Source organism: Macaca nemestrina, chromosome 17 (assembly GCF_043159975.1).
Source record: "Macaca nemestrina isolate mMacNem1 chromosome 17, mMacNem.hap1, whole genome shotgun sequence".
Taxonomy (NCBI): Eukaryota; Metazoa; Chordata; class Mammalia; order Primates; family Cercopithecidae; genus Macaca; species Macaca nemestrina.
Window position 1 is genome coordinate 65563466 of NC_092141.1, and position 16402 is coordinate 65579867.

Here is a 16402-nt window from a genome sequence, read left to right on the forward strand (position 1 = left end):
ACAGCGCCCAAGCAGTTGCCCTCTTCCTTGGTGCTTAACTTAAGAAAGAACAGTGCTGGGAAGGATAAAGATCACCCAGGAAGGATAGGGGAAGAGGAGTCTGACACAGAGAACACGAGATAAGCCCCTCGCTCTTCCCTTTTTCTCTATCATCTTTGACTTCTGGGATAACCGGGGGCAACCAGGTCAATTATGGAGACACACAATCACCTCGAACCCAGACTAGTGATCGAAAAGGAAAACGGGGTGAGGAGAGCAAAGGTTTTAGAGATGGAAAGTGCAGACAGGCAACAATGCACAGAAGTTAACGAGAAGGAGGGAGTCAGGGGCGATGTAAGGAAGTCGTCATCGACGCCGCGCCGCCCCCCCCCCCCCCGCACCAGACCTCCGAAATTGCCCTCCGAGACTCGGGCTCTCCTATAAGGACGATCGTCCTCTCAGCTGGAGAAGAAGGCCATGCCTCAGCTCCTTCGCCAGGCGGAAGCGGGAGAGGAAGGCCGACCCCCAAGAGCGCCCCTTCAGGGGGTCCATCCGGCCTTGATCTCAGATTGGGGGGGGTGTTTGCGTAGGGCGGGGCATCGCCTCAACAGCTGGGGGCTGCATCATGGCAGGAACGGGTTTCCCTGAGCCACGGAGCTGCAGCTTGCCTCCTCTACTACCCTGCTACCCGGTTACCTCTTCGCCTCTTCGTCGTCGAGCAGCTCTGGCTCGGTCGCCGCCATTACCACATCGCACTCCGCGGCAGCCGCCATCTTACCGCCGGGACCAGAGAGCTGGGTGGGAGGCCGGCGGTGAAGAGCACTTCCGGTTGGAGCATAGAGCAGCTCAGCGGCGCCGCGCCCAGAAGGGCTCCCTCGGGCTCGTCTACCAGAGAGAGGCTCCGCTTGGGGCCAGAGCGGCCTCCCGTCCCCGGATGTCCAGGGTGGTCTCCGCGCCGGGGCGGGAGCCCAGGGACTGTGCCTGTGCGTAGGCGGCGCCACTTTACCCGTGGATGGGAAGGGAGGTGTACGGGTGGTAGCCTCTCTAGGGCTTGATTGGTTTCAGTATTCCAAGAGCCTCGTTGCCATAGCAACTTCCAATCCTAGAGAGTCTTCCTTAAAGGCTCCGTGGAGTCTGGGTTGGGTGGGGACCCGGTGACCCAAGACTGTAGGGAAAGAGTCCCCACTGCTACCTTTCCGACCTTGGAGTGTGTTCACAGCTTCTTCCCGGGAAAGGCAAGAGCCACTTTGAGCCCAGTTCCCCCAGCTTTCATCGTTCTCTGGAAGCCCTACCCAATCAAGCCAGGGGAACGCAGGGCGTCTTCACCCTGCGCCTTTCATCCACTCCGGATCTCCAAACACCAACTGGTTCATCACCCTAATGACGCTGACCCTTTTACGAGGCTGCTTTCATGTCAGCCGCCTGGGAGTGCCATCTCAGCATTAAGCCTAGGAAAGCTGACACATGGCGCCCCAGACCCTGCCCTGGAGTTTATAAGGAAGCTCGCTGGGTGAGGTCCCTGCTCTTGTGTCCCCATTACTCCTACCTCTTATATAAACTCTCTACTCATCACGCTCGTCTTGCCGAATGCGGTCTGGATTGAGAACTCACAGGGGACAAGGGCACAGTTTAATTGTCTTGTTATTCCCTCACCCAAGCCACTATTTGTGGAGCTGAATTGAATTGGAGCTTTCTGGGGTTAAATTGGAGGAGTATTAGGAGTAGCTTTACAATGCAAAGCTAAGAGTAGCTAAAATGAGAAGAGGGCAAAGGAATTTTTAAAAGGATTTACCTGTTTCTTCCAGGAAAACAGCATGTGCCAATGCTCCTACCCTGCCTATCCCAGTGTGGAGGGAACTGAAACCACAGCGACCACTGAGTAGGGAGGGATAGGACAAGCTTACTAGGTTGGAAAGGAGGGGTCATTCGTTGAGCCAATCACTCAATAGCCCTTTCCAAAACGCCTACTTTGTGCTAGGTTGTGAGGGCACAAGACTTACAGACCACCTGCCCTGCCTGTCAGTGGCTCATAGTCCAGTCTAATGCTAGCCAACCTGTCTCACCATCTTCCCACTTTATGTTCTAAGGCAACTCATTTATTCCCACAGCTTTACTTCCATCTGTTGATGACTCTCAACTCTACATATCTCCAACCTAGACCTTTCTTCAGCTTCCACAGCTGCATATCCAACTATCTACTGGATATCTCTTGTATGTTTCACAAATCCCCAAAGCTTACCATATTTAAATTTAACTTTTCATTGTCTACCTACACCTGAACAACAGAAAAAACAAATGCTGGATGTAATTATTATCTTTCCTAAATTCCATATCTTGTTAAATGGATTAAACCATCCTCACTCTTGGCTTCCAATTTGTTGCTCAGTTTTGTTGATTCTCTTACCAAATATTTCCCAAATCCATCTCCGTTTTTCCATCCCGATTCAGGCGCTCATCATATTTTTCAATCTTGGAATAGGCTGGGCATGGTGGCATGCATCTGTAGTCCCAGCTACTTGGGAGGCTGAGGCAAGAGGATCACTTGAGCACAGGAGTTAGAGGCTACAGTGAGCTATGAGCACACCAGTGTACTCCAGCATGGAGAAAAGAGTAAGACCCTGTCCCTAAAAACAAAAAACGGCAACAACAAAGCAACAGAAAAAAACAAAAAAAACAAAAAAAACTTGGAATACAGCAATAGTCTCCTAATCGGTCCCTAATTTCATCTCTGTCCAGTCTTGCCTCTTCTGCCAGAGTGACCTTCCTCAGGGACTGATCATGTCACTTCATTGGCAATGGCTTTCCATTGCCGTCAGTTTGATCTCTTTGGCCTACCACACAAAGCCTTTGATTATCTGTTTCTTTTTTTTTTTTTTTAATGATTTAATTTGAGTACCAGTATTTAGGTCCTTTCTACCACCAATATTGAACCCAAGTTCTCATAGTTCCAGAAAATGCCATGACTTGTAGCCATGTTTCCTCCACCCTAGGACACCCTTTCCCCCAATGTCTTCAGTGTCTGCTGACTCAAAGTTAAATGCCATTTTGCTGTGCCCCACAGCACCTCAGTAATTGTTAGACATCTAGCTTCTCTAGACCGTGAGTTCTGATGGGCAGCCACCGTATCTAACTCGTCCACTTTCTCTCAGTATATGGCCCTGCACATGGCACAGACAGAGAAGATGCTCAGAAAACATTCGACGGATGAATGATTGAGTAAACGAAGAGTTACTGTACCCTGATCGCCTTTAGAGGGAGAACATTCGGGCCTCAGAGACACCAGGACAACCAGCGGCCCGCGTCCAGGGAGTCTAGAACCTTGGGTTCCCGCACACACCCAGGCCAGGTCGTGGCCGTCATTCCCCCGCCGACCTCTGGGGGAGCTGCGCGGTCAGCACCCGTTCTCCGCTGCCGGAATTCGTCTTGTCTGACGGAAGCTGGGGAGAGGGCAGGCGGCGGGGGCGGGGCCCGGCAGAGCCTACACCGACCCGGGAGGAAGACAATCCTGTGCGGCGGCGCTGCCCGTCCCCTGGTCCCCGCGCGCTCCAAGGGCCTGGCTTGGTGCTGCGGGGCCCCCGGGAGGTACGGAGCTGGGAGGCGAGGCTCGTCCGGCGCTAGGATCGGCCTCCGCCCCCGGGCCGCTTTAGGTGGCTGGTCTCTGCCTCTCATTCATCTGGGGGCTCCCCCGTGGGAAAATCTGTGGCGGAGGCCCCTCTGGCCCACTCTTATGGTGTCTTTTATTGTAGGTCTCAGTATATGGAGAGGGGGTCTGTGTCAGGAGCTTCCCCTGGAGAGGTTTCTGTTTGGGACAGTCTTTGGGAGTGATCTATTTCTGCTCTCTGTGGGGGGATCTTTGTCTGGAGCTCTTGGGGCGGGGGCGGGGGGGCTTGTGTTTGGAAGTTTGCCTTCGGGGAGATACCTGTCTGGGACCTCTTAGGGTTTCTATGAGCTTTCTCTTTTGTGTCTGTCAGCCCAAGGGCAGCAAAAAGTATCTCCTTTCTGAAGCCTTTTTTTTCCTTAGGTTTCTTCACTCTTTCTCTCTTATGTTCATTTTAGCCATATACTTGACTGGCGTTTAGAGGGAATTGATTGTTGTCCAGATGAGTCGTACAGGAAAGCAGATTGTCTTTTTTTTTTTTTTTTTTTTTTTGAGACGGAGTCTCGCTCTGTTGCCCAGGTTGAAGTGCAGTGGCACAATCTTGGCTCACTGCAACCTCCGGCTCCCGGGTTCAAGCGATTCTCCTGCCTCAGCCTCTCAAGTAGCTGGGATTACAGGCACCCGCCACCACGCCTGGCTAATTTTTTGTATTTTTAGTAGAGACTAGGTTTCACTATGTTGGCCAGTCTGTTCTCAAACTCCTGACTTTGTGATCCGCCCACCTCAGCCTCCCGAAGTGCTGGCGTGAGCCACCGTGCCCTGCCCTAGATTATCCTTTTTATTTGCTCAGTCCCCCCAGGGAGCAGATGGCTTCAGACAGCCACACAAAATACTATTCCTGCTTAATTCACCATGGGGTCATGGTTAAAGAGAGGAAGCTGGGCTGAGTTCCCTTCACTAATTGGTCCTCTCTACATCTTGTGCACAGAAGGGAACCTGGCCAGTGGCCAGTGACTCTCCTCTCCCTTTATGGCAGCATTTCCAAGCACCTGCCCTGGGACAGGTACTGGCTAGGAACTGGGGATAACAAAGACGAATAAAATAACAGCTCACCGTCCAGTAGTGAACATAGAGACATCGGTTTCCTCTGACTAGCATTGGGATGGTGCTGAAACCCTGGAACTATACATTCAGTTTAGAACTTGGGCTCTCAGTTATGGAAGTTCTGCCTTCTATTTTTTTGGTTTTGGTTTTTGTCCACCAGAAAACATCTGCTAGTAACTGCCCTCTGTGTTGATGCTTTCTTTCCTCACCTCACCCAGCGTGCTTCTGTTCTTCAAGGTTGAAAACTAAGCATGGGGAAGAGCTGCAAGGTGGTCGTGTGTGGCCAGGCGTCTGTGGGCAAAACTTCAATCCTGGAGCAGCTTCTGTATGGGAACCACGTGGTGGGTGAGTATTATTGGAGGGGGAGGAACAGTGGGAAAAGTTGAAGAAAAAGGAATAGGCTTGATCACAACACACACAGGCTAAAAGCTGCTCCTGGTGGTTTTTGCCCTGGAAGAATAAAACTTACATTGCAACAAATCAGCTCTACAACACTGAACAAAATCGGAGGGAGAAAGCCCTGTGTCCAAGATAGGAAGGAGAAGCTGTCATATCACACTTGTGCTTAGCATGGAATTAGCATAAAATTAATGTCCATTGGCTGGGCGTGGTGGATCACACCCGTAATCCCAGCACTTTGGGAGGCTGAGGTGGGCGGATCACCTCAGGTCGGGAGTTCAAGACCAGCCTGAACAACTTGGAGAAACCCTGTTTCTACTTAAAAATACAAAATCAGCCGGGCGTGGTGACGCATGCCTGTAATCCCAGCTATTCAGGAGGCTGAGAGAGGAGAATCACTTGAACCCGGGAGGTGTAGGTTGCGGTGAGCCGAGATCGCACCATTGCACTCCAGCCTGGGCAACAAGAGCAAAAGTCCGTCTCAAAAAAAAAAAAGAAATTAATGTTAGTTCCCCTAAACCCAAATCATTTCAGTCCTGCCAGGCTGTCAATTCTCTGGCCTCCTCAGCCCCCTACATTCCTTTCTCCCCATCTGGTCAGCCTTAAGCTGTTCTCATAACTCACATTTCCCATCTCCCTCTCCACTTCAGACAGTTTTCTCATTTTATACCAGGTTCAGAGATGATCGAGACGCAGGAAGACATCTACGTGGGCTCCATTGAGACAGACCGAGGGGTGCGAGAGCAGGTGCGTTTCTACGACACCCGGGGGCTCCGAGATGGGGCCGAACTGCCCCGACACTGCTTCTCTTGCACTGATGGCTACGTCCTGGTCTACAGCACAGATAGCAGAGAGTCTTTTCAGCGTGTGGAGCTGCTCAAGAAGGAGATTGACAAATCCAAGGACAAGAAGGAGGTGTGTGGCATAGGCTTCTGGTGGGAGCCTCAGTGATCAGAGAGTTTGGGCAGTGGGCTGGTTTGGGAAGCCTGGCATGGCTCCATTCTTCACTCCAAGGTGAGTTAGGAGCTAGAAGTGGGGTGGCTGCATGTTGAGTCTGCTCAACCAAAGAGGCCTCTTTGTGGCTTAAGGGGTCCCTGACCTGACTTAATGTATGAAGCCCCCACTAGTTGTTCTTCTGATAGTTCTGTGCTTTTAGCTACGAAAGCCCTTCTTTTTTTTTTTTTTTTTTTTTTTGAGACAGGGTCTCACTCTGCCACCCAGGCTGGCATGATCACAGCTCACCCAGTGCAGTGGCATGATCACAGCTCACTGCAGCCTCAACCTCCCAAGGCTTGGGTGGTCCTCCTGCCTCAGCCCCATGAGTAGCTAGGACTACAGGTGCACGCCACCACGCCTGGCTCAGTTTTGTATTTTTACTAGAGATGGGGTTTTCTCATGTTGCTCAGGCTGTTCTCAAACTCCTGAACTCAAGCAGTCCACCTGCCTCATCCTCTCAAAGCGTTGGGATTACAGGCATGAGCCACTGCATCTGGCCATGAAGGCCCTTCTGTTCTCCAGAATCCCGCTCTAAGCTGCAGAGTTCTGGGAGTGCTTCCTCGTGAGGTGTTGAGCCAGAAACTGACAGCTAGTAATGAGCATGTATGGGCAATGCAGGGCTGGTGATAGAACTAAAAGGAGGGCTAGATGGAGGCCAGAATTTGAACAGAGGAAAGAGAAGAAAAAGCAACCATCTCCTTTCCCACAATGAATGGTATGGAATCTAGAAAGAGACGAAACATCAGCCATTTAGCTTTCCTCTCATAGAACTCCTAGGTGGTTGCCAGCCCCCATGTCCATTCCTGGGTTTATGGTACATTCACAGGCCTATGCTGTGTTCCTCTTCCCCAGGTCACCATCGTGGTCCTTGGCAACAAGTGTGACTTACAGGAGCAGCGGCGTGTAGACCCAGATGTGGCTCAGCATTGGGCCAAGTCAGAGAAGGTGAAGCTGTGGGAGGTGTCAGTGGCGGACCGGCGCTCCCTCCTGGAGCCCTTCGTCTACCTGGCCAGCAAGATGACGCAACCCCAGAGCAAGTCTGCCTTCCCCCTCAGCCGGAAGAACAAGGGCAGCGGCTCCTTGGATGGCTGAAGAGCTGCCGTTCCTCCTTTATAATCCTAGCCCCATTTCAGCATCTGGGGCTCTGGTAGATGGGTTGAGGGCAAAGTAGAGGGAAAGCTGCCTTTCCCGCTCAGCCACAGAGCTCCCCAGTAGGCCAGGCCCCAGCCACTTTGCTCCCTCTCACCTCCAGGAAGTGCAAATACTCTTGGTTGACATCCCCTTCCTCAGCCCTCACAGCCTACTCCCCACCCCAGCTTTTATAGGCTCTGCTTCACTGTCTCCTGGGGCAGTGGGTCACCGTCCCTTCCAGCTGCCCCAAACAGGAAGCAGAGTCACCACGCAGCAGTGTCCCTTCTCGGGTCTGGTTCCTATTATAGTTAGGGGTCCCACCCTCTGGGCTTCCCATCAGTGACACACACACACTTATGGCACCAGCCTGGACGCCAGAAAAAGGGTGTCCGGGTATTGTGTGTATGCGTTTAGTTGTGCCTGTGTGTGTGTGCACGCACATATGCTCCTATACTGGTGTTACGTGTCTCCTCATCCCTCACCCTGACCTTTCTCCTGTCCTCTTCTTGGCTGGAAGAAGCTAGCCTCCTGGGAGTGTAGTTTTCTGTTTTAAATCCCCCACCCCTGGCTGGGCTCAGTGACTCACGCCTGTAATCCCAGCACTTTGGGAGGCCAAGGCCGGTGGATCACTTGTGGTCAGGAGTTCACGACCAGCCTGGCCAACATTGTGAAACCCCATCTCTGCCAAAAATATAAAAGTTAACCGGGCATGGTGGCACATGCCTGTAATCCCAGCTACTTTGGGAGGCTATGGCAGGAAAATGGCTTGAACTCAGAAGGTGGAGGCTGCAGTGAGCTGAGATCGCGCCACTGCACTCCAGCCTGGTCAACAGAGCAAGACTCCATCTCAAGAAAAAAAAAATTCCCCACCCCCACCAATAGTTTAACTTCCTCTTCCTGCTCAGGGAGCAGATGGGCCTCATTGGTTGAGGTGGAATAGAGTAACTGGTCTATGAGTTGCCACCCCACTTTGTGACCCAGCAAGACCTTTCCCCTCTCTGGGTGTTAGTTTCTTATCTGTAAGATGACCAGAGTTGCTCAGATGATCTCCTAGATCCTTTCCAGTTCTCTGATTTTGTAAAGCCAATGGCTTCTCCCTCTTCAAGGTGCTATGCCAACCAGCCCTGAAGGCTGGGATCTGCCGCTCCCTCCAGCCACCAGGGGGCAGGAGTGCACTACCTGCTGTCAGTCGCCAGAGTGGCCGCTCTGTGCCCAGCCCTCCAGCCTCGCCCTTGGAGGCTGCTCTTCATCCTGCCTGTGGTTTTCAACTCAGAGTTGGACTTCTATTTATAAGTTACCTGTATTTATATTTATATGCCCGCTGCCATGGTGAAGGCTGGACAAGGTGCTCCTCTGGCCCCTCCTTCGTACCTCAGATGCCTGAACAGAACAAGGCAAACACGTAGCAGCCTCTCAGGAGCAGACAGGTCCTCTTTCGGGGCTCAGGAGGGTGGGCACGTACCCAGTGGCCTGCAAAGTGAGCTTATTACCCACTACTTCCTGTGCCTGCTTTGTGCTTCTAAGGTGCACACCTAGCCTAGGTGAGACACTGCAGCCAGGCAACCACCGACACATGCCCCTTCTCAAAGCCAGAGGTGAGTGGGGCAGGTGCCCAGGGCTGGGCGAGTGGAATTAGGACACACACAGGCTTGGGCTTCAAGTTCATTTATTGATGCATTCATTGGACACAATAAAACCACAATTGTTATCAAAAAGTTTCCCTTCCCTCCCCCCTTTTTCTGGTTCTCCCATTGGAAATGTCTTAAAAAAAAAGATACAGGGGGATACTGGCAAGGTCCCATATTGTGGGGTGCAGAGGGGGCAGTGCTGCAGTGGGAGGGAGCTTGTGACACTGATGTTGACAGCATGAAATGGGTCTTGTAAGTGCGTGTGAGACTGCCTCCCAATACTCAGCTTCACAGTGGCAGGGGCTGGTTGAGAGAAGGGAAAGCTCTTCCTTTGGGAGCCCTGGGGGTATTCGGTATTAGCTGAGTCCATAGTCTGAGGGAGACCCACACCCGCCCTCCAAGAGCTGGGGTTCAGGAAGTCAGAGGAAGGCTAACAAGAGCTGCTGAGGAATGAGTTACCCCCTCAATATTAAGACTGGGCTCATCGGCAAGTATCACTTTTTTTTTTTTTTTTTTTTTTTTGAGACGGAGTGTCGCTCTGTCGCCCAGGCTGGAGTGCAGTGGCCGCATCTCAGCTCACTGCAAGCTCCGCCTCCCGGGTCTACGCCATTCTCCTGCCTCAGCCTCCCGAGTAGCTGGGACTACAGGCGCCCGCCACCTCACCCGGCTAGTTTTTTTTGTATTTTTTAGTAGAGACGGGGTTTCACCATATTAGCCAGGCTGGTCTCGATCTCCTGACCTTGTGATCCGCCCGTCTCGGCCTCCCAAAGTGCTGGGATTACAGGCTTGAGCCACCGCGCCCGGCCGGCAAGTATCACTTGAACCAGGGAGGCAGAGGCTGCAGTGAGCCAAGATCGTACCACTGCACTCTAACCTGGACAACAGAATGCAACTCTGGAAAAAGAAAAAATGTCTGGGCCCATGAATGCCCAGAAGACTAAGATTAAAACAAACAAAACCCTGGGCCCAACCAGAACATCACCTTCTCTCAGTCCCACCCCTTCAGAGCAGATGAAGCCCCCAAAAGCTTTCAGAACCAGCCCCACCACTTCCTTGGCTCTGCCCCACCTTAGCACTGCTGATCGAAGGACTTCTGGGTCCCCCTTTCTCCTCCGTGGTCCTCTGTCACACTCCCATGGTCACCTTGTCCTGATAGCCTTGAGCCTGCTCCAGCTAAAGACCCCATCTCTATCTCCAGTGAAGCCCCAGAGCCTAGGACTGGAGGTCAGAGAGTTGCTCCCCAGCTAGGAGAGGATGGCTTGTAGAAGCTAAGATTCCTGGAGGCTGGCCATGTGGGGCCTGGTGTAGGTCTTGGGTGGAGGAAAGTGAGAGCACCACGTGGCTGGGGCTGAGATTTTGCATAGATCTTTGGGGTCTGTCAGGGTGGGAAATGCAGGGAAGCCTAGGACTAACCCTGGAAGGCCTGGGAAAGGAGGGTGGGGACAGTCCTTGGAAGGGAGCTGCCCTTAAAACTAGCCCAGTTCTTTCTGGATTGGGCAGGACCCCTGAAGCTGTTCACAGTCTCTGTGGCTTGTAGGAACCCAAGGTGTCTCGGGACAGTAGGAGACAAGGAGTGGCTATTGGGAAATCAGCTCTGGCCTCCCCATGAGGGCTAATAAGGGGCAAGAACGATAGGTCCTGTGGCAGGGCGGACAGCTCCTGCTGGGGTGCGAAACAGAGCTGGGCCCAGGATTGGAGCTGGGAAGAGGGTAGTGGCTGCTGTAGGGGCAGGGCGGAGGGCCAGGGGCCCTGGCAGGGCACAGATGGCAGTGGCTGCGGTGGGGAGCGGGCTGGGCAGGAAGCGGGCTGCCAGCGTCTTGGTGAGTTGCTTCTGCAAGGCCAGTTTAGACTACACAGAAAAGAAAGGAATGGACACAGTCTCCACCCCAGAAAACCGCACCCCCTCCCTGGGGCCCATCCTCAAGCTTTTTGCTGCAGGGAAAATGTGCCTTTTAGAGTTCCAAACCTAAATCCTCCTCCCTTCCCACCCCCAAACATTCATTCCGAAGGGCTTTCTCCGCCACCTGTCTTCCTGTCCAGAGGGAGGAAAGTCTCAGGATGGGAGAAGGGAGGAGGATTTACGGGATAGAGATGGTCTCTAGGAGATGCACGCCCACCCCTCGCTCTTGCCCCTAAGATGACTACCCCAGCCCACCTCCGCGGAAATTCCTCTGGGCAGATCCCAGTTCCCAGCCCCAGCTCTCTCACCGCCCAGCAGCCTCAGTGCAGGGTGGTCTCTTTCCTGCCCCACCACATCCCCCATCTGGCCCTCCCAGCCCACCCTCTCCCCTCCTGACCCAGTCCCAGCTCTGTTGCCTGGAGACAGATACCTTGAGGATACTCACAGCCAGCGCTGCGTGCTTCTGCAGCTTGCTGTGCTGGCTGGAGGGCTTGGGGGGCTTCCCGGCCAGGCGGTCTTTGTGCCTCCTGCTGCTCATGTGCTAATGGACAGACAGACAGACTGGGAACAAGATGACAAAGCCCAAGGACCCCAAGACCATCATCCTCGACTCTCTCCCCCTTCCTCTACCCACAGCTCGTACATCCAAAGCACACAGACTGGGTCCTCACCCTGGGGTAGGCTCTGGGAAGGGAAGGTGAGTCTTGGCCTTTGCCCTCAGTTGGCCTGCTGGCCTCGCTCCTCCAGCCCGCTCTGCTCTGCCCTGCCTGCCCTCTTCAGGATCCTTCCCTCTCCTGCCCTGCCCCTCACCCCCTCCCCTGGCTCCAACCCCAGTCCCAGCCTCACTTCTCCCACCTGCTTGAGTTGGGTCTCTGAATTGACCTGGAGCTGACAGAGAGCACAGTGGAAAGCAGGGCTGGGCCCCTGCCGGCCGCCCCGGCCCCCTGTCACTCTCTTGGCCTTGTGTCCGGCGCCTCCCCTGGACACCGGGCGGCCCCGGCTCCTCCGGGGAGCCGCTCGCTGACCCTCCGTCATCCACCGGTGCTTGGCTCCTGGAGAGGGAAGAAGGCAGTCTCTCGGCAGCAGGAAGGGGTTGCAGGGGCTGCAGAGACCCCTCCACACTCACGCAGTTTGGGTCTCCCTGTAAGCCTCGCAGCAGCTCTATGCGCACATCGCCTTCCAGCCACACGTGGTTTCCCCTCCCAGCTTCTGTCCTTTCATGCCAGCCCCTCCAATGGAAGGCCTCCCTGCACTACAAATGGCTGGCTTCCCCTTTGCTTTGATCTCAGTCCCTTCCTTCTAGGTGTGATCTAAGGAGAGAGGGAGGTGTCTCCTGTCTCCTGTGGAGTGACCCTTCAGAGATTTAGCGACCCTCAGTTCTTGCTGCCTCAGACTTCTGTTCCCAATTCTCCTCCCCAAGGAGTAATGGGAGGACCCAGAAACACCCGCTCAATAATACGCGAGCACAACGCCTCTGCCACCCAACCCTTGAGCGAAGCACGCAGGAACTCAAGCCTACCCTCATCTGGTGAGGCTCAGCTTCTGCCCCACCCTTTCCCCAGGCTCCAGCTCCTGGGGACCACTGACCTGTGTTGTGAGCCTGAAGCTGGGAGGCCGAGTTCACTGTCACCTTACACGTGGGGCAGTAGAGGTGCCCCTTCTCACTCCTGCCTTCCCCACTCACGCTGCTTCCCACGGCAGCTGCCGCTGGCTCAGGCCCTGGTGCCTCTTTCCCAGGCTCTGGGGAGCAAGGTGGGCAGGAGGAAGAAGAGGACGAGGAGGAGGCAGCATCCAAGAGCTCTTCGTGGGCTGGCTCCCTGGATGTAGGGTCCGGAGTTGGTGGTGGCTGGAGTGGAGACCCAAGAGGTGGGACTGCAGGAACTGCTGCGGAGATGGAAGGCATGGGGGCAGAGTGTGAGGCCCAATATGACGCTGGAGACCACGATCTTCAGCTCTGACCATGGAGGTGACCTGGAGGGCCTCTGGTGGATGACCAGCACTGAATTCCAGGCCCCACTTTTCTACCAACTCACTGGGCAGACTTGGGCCTCAGTTTCCCCATCGGAAATCACTTAAGTTGGACACAGTGGTCTCAGAAAGCCCTCACAGCCCTCATATTCTTATTTACTAACTTAAATAGGCAGAGATCACCAAAAAAGATGTACTAGAATGTTCAGAGAACACTATTCATAATATCATAAAACTGAAACTACCCACATGTCCACCAACAGGAGAGCAGATTTTTAAAAAATAGTGGTACGGGCTGGATACGGTGGCTGATATCTGTAATCCCAGCACCTTGGGAGGCCGAGGCAGGTGGATCATCTAAGGTCAGGAGTTCGAGACTGGCCTGGCCAACATGGTGAAACCCTATCTCTACTAAAAATACAGAATTAGCCAGACGTGGTGGCACATGCCTGTAGTCCCAGCTACTCAGAAGGCTGAGGCAGGAGAATCACTTGAACCCGGAAGGCAGAGGTTGCAGTGAGCCAAGATCACGCCACTGCACTCCAGCCTAGGCGACAGAGTGAAACTCCATCTCAAAAAAAATCAAACAAACAAAACAAAACAAAAAAAGTGGTAGGGGCCAGATGCAGTGGCTCACACCTGTAATCCCAGCACTTTGGGAGGCCAAAGTGGGCAGATGACTTGAGTCCAGGTGTTCAAGATCAGCCTGGGCAACACAGTGAAACACCATCTGTACTAAAAATACAAAAATTAGCCAGGCATGGTGGCACATGCCTATAGTTCTGGCTACTTGGGAGGCTGAGGGAGGAGGATCACTTGAGAGCCAGGGAGGTGGATGAGCCTAGATCACACCACTGCACTCTAGCCTGGGTGACAGAGCCAGACCCTGTCTCAAAAAAAAAAAAAAAAAAGTTTTTAAAAATTCAAATTAAAAAAAAAGTAGTGGCATGATCTGCAATGGAGTACTACACAGCAATGAAAAAGAACAAACTACAGCTACACACAAAAACATGGATGAATCTTACAGATACAATGAATGTTGATGAATGTTTGTGAGAGATGAATAAAACCCAGATACAGGCCGGGTGGGGTGGCTCACACCTGTAATCCCAGCACTTTGGGAGGCCAAGGCAGGTGGATCACAATGTCAGGAGTTAGAGACCAGCCTGGCCAATATGGTGAAACCCTGTCTATACTAAAAATTAAAAAAATTAGCTGGACGTGGTAGCGGGTGCCTGTAGTCCCAGCTACTTGGGAGGCTAAGGCAGGAGAATGGCTTGAACCTGGGAAGCAGAGGTTGCAGTGAGCCAAGATTGCACCACTGTGCTCTAGCCTGGGAGACAGAGCGAGATTCTCTCTCAAAAAACAAAAAAACATGAAACAAAACAGATACAAAAAATCCTACATACTCTATGATTCACCAAAAACAGGTAAAACTGATGTATGCTGAGAAGTCAGGATCGTATTTACCATTAGAGGGGCTGCAGTCGGTTGAATAGTGTCTCCCCCAAAATTCATGTCTATCTGGAACCTCAGAATGTGACCTTATTTGGAAACAGGGTATTTGCAGATAAAACTACTGAAGATGAGGTCATGCTGGGTTTGGGTGGGACTAATCTAGTGACTGGTACCCTTATAAGAAGAGCTTGTGGAGACACAGAGACACACAAGGGAGAATGTGGAGATGGAGGAGGAGATTGGAGTGATGCGTCTATAAGCCAAGGAGTGCCAAGGAATGCCCGCAACCACCAAAGGCCAGAAGAGAAGCATGGGACACTTTCTCCTCTGAGCCCCCAAGAAGAAACCAACCCTGTCAACGCCTTGATTTCAGACTTCTGGCCTCCGAGCTGTGGGAAAATACATTTCTGTTGTTTCCAGCCACCCAGATTGGAGTCTCTTTTTTTTTTTGGGTGGACGGGGGAGGTTAGAGACAAGGTTTTGCTCTGTCACCCAGGCTAGAGTGCAGTGGCATGACCATAGTTCACTGCAGCCTCGACCTCCTGGGCTTAAGCAGATCCTCCTGCTTCAGCCTCTTGAGCAGCTGGGACTACAGGTGTGTATCATCATGCCTGGCAAATAAATTTTTTTGTAGAGACAGGGTCACACCGTGTTACCCAGACTGGTCTCAAACTCCAGGCTTCAAGCAATCCTCCTGCCTCAGCCTCCCAAAGTGTTAACCATCACAAGGTATGAGCCACCATGCCTAACTTCACAAATGTAGTCATTTGTGGAGGCAGTCCTTGGAAATGAATACTTCAGGGTAATGACCGGGAAGAGGTGCAAGACAAGCTTCTGAGGTGCTGGTAATGTGTTTCCTGATCTGGGTACGTGTTCAGCTTAGGAAAATTCATGGAGTGGTACACTTGTGTACCTTTGCCTGTCTGTATGGAATACTCCAACACAAGCAAAAAGAAGCAGCAGAAATCTCTCAACCCCTTGTCAGAAACCAGATTTGGAGTGGAGATTTGGGAAAGAGAAGAGCTCAGGACTGACCTTTACTCTGTTGCTCTCCAGGGGCTCCACTGGCCAGCGTTGGGATTGGGGACACTACAGCCCCATCCTGGGCCGGGGTGTGTGGCCTCTGCTTGCTCTTGGCAGCCTCGACAGCCTTGAGTTTTCTGGCGTGTTTGTGGCCTTTATAATGTGCCTCGGCCTGGTTCTGGGGAGGGGAGGCAAGAGGTCACCATTCACTGGCTGAGTCCACATGCCCCATTCATGAACTGGAGCCCAGCAGGGGACAGGTCCAAGGGAGGCAGGGCTCAGGCACACAAAGGGCAAGTCCTTGTCCTTGTCATCATCATCACCATAGTACATGTGGCTCTGAGGTTTACGGAATGTGTTCTTGCACATGAGCTCCAAGGCAGGCAGCCTCTGGCTTCAGATCTGACTCAGCCACTTACTAACTACATCTGTTTTTGCTGTTGTTTTTGCTTTCTGATTTTTTTTTTTTTTTTTTTTTTTTGAGGCAGAGTCTCACTCTGTCGCCCAGGCTGGAGTGCAGTGGTGCCATCTCAGCTCACTGCAACCTCCGCCTCCTGGGTTCAAACGATTCTCCTGTCTCAGCTTCCTGGGTAGCTGGGATTACAGGTGCGTGCCACCACACCAGACTAATTTTTTGTGTTTTTAGTAGAGATGGGGTTTCACCTTATTAGCCAGGATGGTTTCAATTTCCTGACTTCATGATCCACCCGCCTTAGCCCCCCAAAGTGCTGGGATTACAGGCGTGAGCCACCAGGCCCGGCCACTAACTACATCTTTAGGCAAGTAACATCATCTCTCTGAGCCTGAGTCTCCTCATCCATAAACTCTGTGACGACAATACTGACCTCGGCCAGGCACGGTGGCTCACGCCTGTAGTCCCAGCACTTTGGGAGGCAGAGGCGGGCGGATCATGAGGTCAGGAGATCAAGACCATCCTGGCTAACACGGTGAAACCCCATCTCTACTAAAAATACAAAAAATTAGCTGGGCGTGGTGGCGCGCGCCTGTGGTCCCAGTTACTTGGGAGGCTGAGGCAGGAGAATGGTGCGAACCCAGAAGGCGGAGCTTGCAGTGAGCCAAGATCAAGCCACTGCACTCGAGCCTGGGCGAAGAGTGAGACTCCGTCTCAAAAAAAAAAAAAGTACTGACCTCATGGGTTGTCAGAATTACATGGGAACATGAATTACAAGGGCTGAGTCCATAGAGTAGGTGCTCAAT

The 16402-nt window shown here is 52.8% G+C and overlaps 3 protein-coding genes across 20 annotated transcripts in view; 1 reads left to right on the top strand and 2 right to left on the bottom strand.

Annotated features, from left to right (window-relative positions):
* LOC105472137 (DnaJ heat shock protein family (Hsp40) member C7) overlaps positions 1-3239 on the bottom strand; it is a 47475-nt gene extending 44236 nt beyond the window's left edge. For 3 of the 6 annotated variants that reach the window (XM_011725134.3, XM_011725132.3, XM_071083137.1), the window contains exon 1: positions 676-807. In XM_011725134.3, coding sequence (XP_011723436.1) covers positions 676-752 — 77 coding nt within the window. In that variant the 5' untranslated portion in view covers positions 753-807. Of the gene's footprint in view, positions 1-385; positions 529-675; positions 808-3216 lie in introns of those variants that run through there. The other 3 variants (XM_071083144.1, XM_071083142.1, XM_071083143.1) reach the window with 3 other exon arrangements.
* On the top strand, positions 830-8923 carry LOC105472135 (NFKB inhibitor interacting Ras like 2). Of its 5 annotated transcripts, none has more exons than XM_071083147.1 (4): positions 830-962; positions 4919-5026; positions 5754-5995; positions 6929-8923. In XM_071083147.1, exons 2-4 carry the CDS (start codon positions 4933-4935, stop codon positions 7166-7168), a joined length of 576 nt encoding a protein of 191 aa, XP_070939248.1. In that variant the 5' UTR covers positions 830-962; positions 4919-4932; the 3' UTR covers positions 7169-8923. The 5 variants fall into 5 exon arrangements, with proteins under 5 accessions (XP_070939248.1, XP_011723426.1, XP_011723427.1 ...); XM_011725124.2 differs by lacking the exon at positions 830-962 and adding an exon at positions 3408-3561; XM_011725125.2 differs by lacking the exon at positions 830-962 and adding an exon at positions 3439-3561 and having other exon boundaries at positions 4900-5026.
* LOC105472133 (zinc finger protein 385C) overlaps positions 8005-16402 on the bottom strand; it is a 68554-nt gene continuing 60156 nt past the window's right edge. For 4 of the 9 annotated variants that reach the window (XM_011725122.2, XM_071083132.1, XM_071083131.1 and 1 more), the window contains exons 5-9: positions 15197-15362; positions 12323-12619; positions 11591-11787; positions 11166-11276; positions 8005-10684 (exon numbers count right to left, since the gene is read on the bottom strand). In XM_011725122.2, the coding sequence (XP_011723424.1) occupies positions 10448-10684; positions 11166-11276; positions 11591-11787; positions 12323-12619; positions 15197-15362 (1008 nt within the window). In that variant the 3' untranslated portion in view covers positions 8005-10447. Of the gene's footprint in view, positions 10685-11165; positions 11277-11590; positions 11788-12322; positions 12620-15196; positions 15363-16402 lie in introns of those variants that run through there. The other 5 variants (XM_071083134.1, XM_071083133.1, XM_071083136.1 and 2 more) reach the window with 4 other exon arrangements.